The 4,656-nt window shown below is 42.1% G+C and overlaps 1 protein-coding gene across 1 annotated transcript; it reads right to left on the bottom strand.

Moving 5' to 3' along the window:
* Positions 1-1,658: 1,658 nt before the first annotated feature.
* Positions 1,659-4,386, bottom strand: cbx8a (chromobox homolog 8a (Pc class homolog, Drosophila)). The gene is made up of 5 exons (XM_063902985.1): positions 4,167-4,386; positions 4,007-4,050; positions 3,571-3,636; positions 3,068-3,134; positions 1,659-2,632 (listed from the first exon to the last, which is right to left on the bottom strand). The coding sequence occupies exons 1-5, from the start codon at positions 4,233-4,235 to the stop codon at positions 1,820-1,822; spliced, it is 1,059 nt and encodes a 352-aa protein (XP_063759055.1). The 5' UTR covers positions 4,236-4,386; the 3' UTR covers positions 1,659-1,819.
* Between the last annotated feature and the right edge of the window lie 270 nt (positions 4,387-4,656).

Here is a 4,656-nt window from a genome sequence, read left to right as displayed (position 1 = left end):
GTTGAGTAAATTACACTCAGGTGGAGAATCTGGCAGGATGTTGTCACAGCTGCAGGACAAGTTGTACTACTCTAGCCACTACATCTAGGAGTTTGGATGATATTGAATGTGTAATATAAATGTGAAAGTGCACGAAGAATGCGATGGGTGTTGCTTTCTTTTTGATCCACGATTTTGCGTCAAAATGTATTCCTGGAAAGCACTAAATCATCCCCTTTTTTCATCAAACCAAAACATCAAACTAAATGTTCCTATATAAACTAATTTAAATTTTAAAACGGCCATTGGTGAGGCAGAATCCAGACGGAGTTTCTTCACAGGAGTCCCGGATGGTCAGATTGGGTCATGTGTCCTCTGCAGAGACAAAGCGAAGTCAAATGAATGGAGGCTTTGTGCTTGAAAGAACTGGCCTCTTATCAGCGGAGTGCAGCCTGGATGCTTTATGTACTGTACAAGCCTGGTGGAGCAAGGTGATGCAAGTTAAGGGGATAAATAACGGCCTACGATACAGTTTAACCCCCTAAAAAGAGGAACCGTATAGAGGAACCATTCAAATCATAAACCTCTGTTCACTCAACTCGACACACGGGGTCACTGTTAAAAAAACTCTTCCTGTAATTCTTTCTCCGGGTTATGTGCAAATTAAATGGCTCACTTATGTCATTACTTATTCCTGGAATCATTATAGCATAGAGTGTTTAGAGTAAAACTGTCAAAAACATCTCGTTCCTGTAGAATGACTGTCAGATTAAAGGCCCAACTCGTCCTTTGAAGTCTGCGTACTTTCACCACTTGCTATAATCGACATTGGTGGTGGTGATGATAATGGCGCAGGGAATAAGTATAACATGCTTATAAGCTTAAATCGGTAATCAAGTCCACCAAGGTTAGACAGGTTCTGATATTTGTCTTCTTTTTTATTGTGATTCAAAGCGTTTAACGGATATTAAGACTACACAATTAAAACATGGTGTAGTCTTACACAAATCGTTTGTGATTTCTTGAATTTGAATGGAACCGGTGGGGGTCAAAGAAAAAATGTGAAGATGTCCTTATGTGTTGTTCGGTAGTTGCGTGTGACCAGGAGGCTATACACTTACACCAGTACAACTGAAAAATAGTATATTTTTAAATACATCTATTACAGTCAAACTTTGGTATGTCTTCAATTCCGTTTACCAAAAATAGATTAACTTTCAGTAGAGAAACTACCAACAGAAAAGCCTTCACGGAAAGTATTTCATCCAGCTGTATAATAAAACATTTTATTATGATGCATGGGTTATCTATTTAGGTGTAATTATTTCGATCTTTTGAAGTGATGCTGCAGCTTACACACATTCTTACCTTTTAGAAATATTGAAAAATCCTTTTCAGAACCGTGTTAGACTCACGTGGCCTTTGTTTAAACACGTGAAAGACTGTAAAGTATTTTAATTTCAGACACACCTTCAGTACATCTACAATTCAACTTTCTAAATGAAAACCTTGTCATGAGGGAACACTCTCAGAATCAATAACCGGATGAATGTCAAAGCAACATTTGGTTGAAGAAAGGTAAGGTTATTTATAATGACGTGATCGGACAGTTTTTCTTTAAAAAAAAAAGAGTCTCAAGCAGGATGTAATAGCGATTGCAATAACGATAAATTCACAAGGACACTTTCATTTTTTTATTTTTTCAACAGCGTATTAAATATGTGTATGTACACGTTTGAAAGTTACATAGAAAAAATATAGCATTGCAGTAGGCTTGTTAGTTATAGTAACTTGTTAAACTATGATATATATTTATTTAAAGACCCACATCCGAGCATACTCATCGTTTCTCTCTGAAAAAACCTTTCTCCGTGCTGCTCTCTCTGACAGTGACTGTCAAGAAGTTCATGGTGACATCTGTCACCGTCACAGTGTCCTGGTTGGTCAAACTTGGGGTCCAGCACGAGGCTGGTCGCGTGGTCTTGTCATTGGGCTCCGTGGATCTGACAGCGGAGTGACCGCACTCCTTCACGTGATGCTTCCGGTGCTCTGCAGAGCTGCTGGCCCGCGGAACAGACATCGAACATTTAGTCCTGTGTTTTAACTGATCCTTTTTACGCATATCTGGATTGAACGCCCTGAAAGACAACCCTGCGTGTCTGTGCTCGCTGCTGTGTTTTGGTGTGATTGTGGTCTTCTCCTGGAACCTCCGTGTCAGCTGGATGAGGCTGTGATCTGACGCCTCACCGTGATGTTGCAAGCGGCGGGACATGTTGGAAAATACGTTTGACACCGGCTCCTCGAGTGACCTGCTCCGTTTGGTGTTAAGCTCTGCTGAGCGGCCCCCATCGACTGTTTCATTGTAATGTAAATGAAGCTTCGGTTTGCGCCCTCTTTTTTTAGGTAAACGGACGGCTTCTAGGTCTGTCAAAGCAGCGGATGGAGTCGGTCTTGGCCTCCTCTCTGGTTCTGGTGGTCGGATTTGGACACTTTCCCCCCTGTTGACCGCACTAGGTGGGAAGATTGTGGGAACCACGGTGCGTAAACCTTCCCGGGCCCTGGGTGTTATGACAGGCTCCGGGATGGGATAGGAAACCTGGATCCCTCTGGGAGTCTCTCTTCTAAATTCATACGTCTTTTCTTTGGCTTTGGCCTGAGGACAGAGCATATAACGTTTATGAGGGGAGTTTACCAGAGATTAAATGTTGATTTCTCCTGAGGAAATGTAAAGGTTTAAGAGAAAGCAGCTGCAATCTGTTTGGTTATACGAGCTTTAAGGCCTCGTCCCTAAAGCTGCTTTGTTTTACAAGGAATGCATGTCAAATACATATAACCCTAACCCTTCCTTTAATATAAAAATATGTTTTAAATGTAAAGGCTGAAGCTCAAACTAATGAAAATCACTGGGGGGAATTAAACACTTTCTTGGCTCTCAGATCTCACAGTAGTCATAAGCAATATTTTTTTAATCACCAAAGTTTCAAACTCAATAAGGCTGTGATAACGATGAAATCGAAATGACTCACATCATCTCACATGATAAAGAGGAAAAGATAACATGAGAAATGCATCAAAAGATTTACCCGACCTTCAAGAGAAATGTCTCAGGTTTGGGTCCCCTCTTCTTCGGTCCAAACAGCTCCCTTTCGCGCTCCCTGAGAAAGAAAATCAACTAACGAGTCATTACAGTTTAACATATATATAAACATTTTTCATTTAGTCTGTAATTAAATTGGGAAATGCATTTTCTCGCAGGGGCCTTTAGGTGACCAATGGGCTTTGATTAAATGTTTTTTTTAACACTTTTTAATTATAATTACGTTCAAATAAAAATAAAAACGTGTCACAGTGAGGCAGATATCCCGTTTATGATAAGAAAATGACAATAGCGTACATTGCAACAATCTGGATTATAATCGGAATGACTTCGCTCCAACGATGCTTGTTGTCACTTTCTTAAGTAGAGAAAAAGTTTGCCAGATTCAAACATACAAAAAAAGTCTTATTTAAATGGACATGTTTACGGTACAAAATGCACGGTGCTGTCTCCTTTCTGCACAGAGGCCTACTGCTGCGCTGTCAAACCCTCACCTCTCCTCAAAAGCTGCGAACAGACGTGCATCCAGAATGTTTTCCTCCGGCTCCCAGGTACTGTACCTGTGTCCAAAACACAACAAGACAGATACATTAGACAGATCGTCTCCACCCACACCGCTGCGTTGTACTTTAACAACGCGATCTTGCTGCTTGCGCTACAATTACAGGCTATGTAGCGGACAGTGACGCATGGTGAACCCAGCCATTGCTAAAGCTACTTTAATGCATCCCAGCGGACTGAACGTCAGACTTCTAAAGCCCCATGCCTGGAGCACAAGAGCCATCAGATATATAGCAGACTGCACTTCAACACAAGAAGCGATTGATATGACAAGAAACGATCTGAATAAACGACATGTCTGGGGTGTTGCAGTTATGCGAGCCGCCAGAATGGAGCGCTGTCCTTCACAGCCTCCGCTAAAATACTCACTTCTGAGACCAGCCCTTCCATTTCACCAGATATTCCCAGCGACCCTGCAAAACAGATCCGTAATACGTTCATGGTTATCAAAGCATTGATTGTAAACGCCGGACAAACAAATGGTTGCGTAATATGTGTGGAGACCCTGTGGGCGAAAAGCAGCAAATACCCGTCTGATTCTCCGTTTAAGGATGGACTCGGCTGCGAAGACACTCTCACCAACAGCAGAGAGCTCCATGATTCACCATGCAATTCGTTTATATCTATCTCTTTTATTATGTTTGGCTTCCCCCTTGTCCTCTTCGGGTTGTTTAATTCTGCACATCCCATAATACGCAATCTGGAGAGGACGTCATCACGTCTTTTTCTGTTGCCAGGCACCGCAGTCGGTAGGACGGATCGCACATTGGCTCGGTTGTTGCTACGTGCTCCGGGTTTCTGAGTGAAGGGGAGGAGTCCCGCTGCTCAGGCTGCTGTAGAGGAATGTCTGGCACAGGGGGGCAAGAGAAGTCAGAGCGGATCCACAGAGCACTGAGGGGGTCCAGAGAGTCCAAACTAAAAAAAATAAATAATAAGTTTCACTTGCGGTTAAAGAAAAACCGAAAACAAAGAAATTAAACAAACGTGGGAGGACACATAATGTTTTAATAGAGTGGATG

This window comes from Eleginops maclovinus, chromosome 16, assembly GCF_036324505.1.
Source record: "Eleginops maclovinus isolate JMC-PN-2008 ecotype Puerto Natales chromosome 16, JC_Emac_rtc_rv5, whole genome shotgun sequence".
NCBI classification, from domain to species: Eukaryota; Metazoa; Chordata; class Actinopteri; order Perciformes; family Eleginopidae; genus Eleginops; species Eleginops maclovinus.
This window is presented reverse-complemented; position numbering and strand designations above follow the sequence as displayed.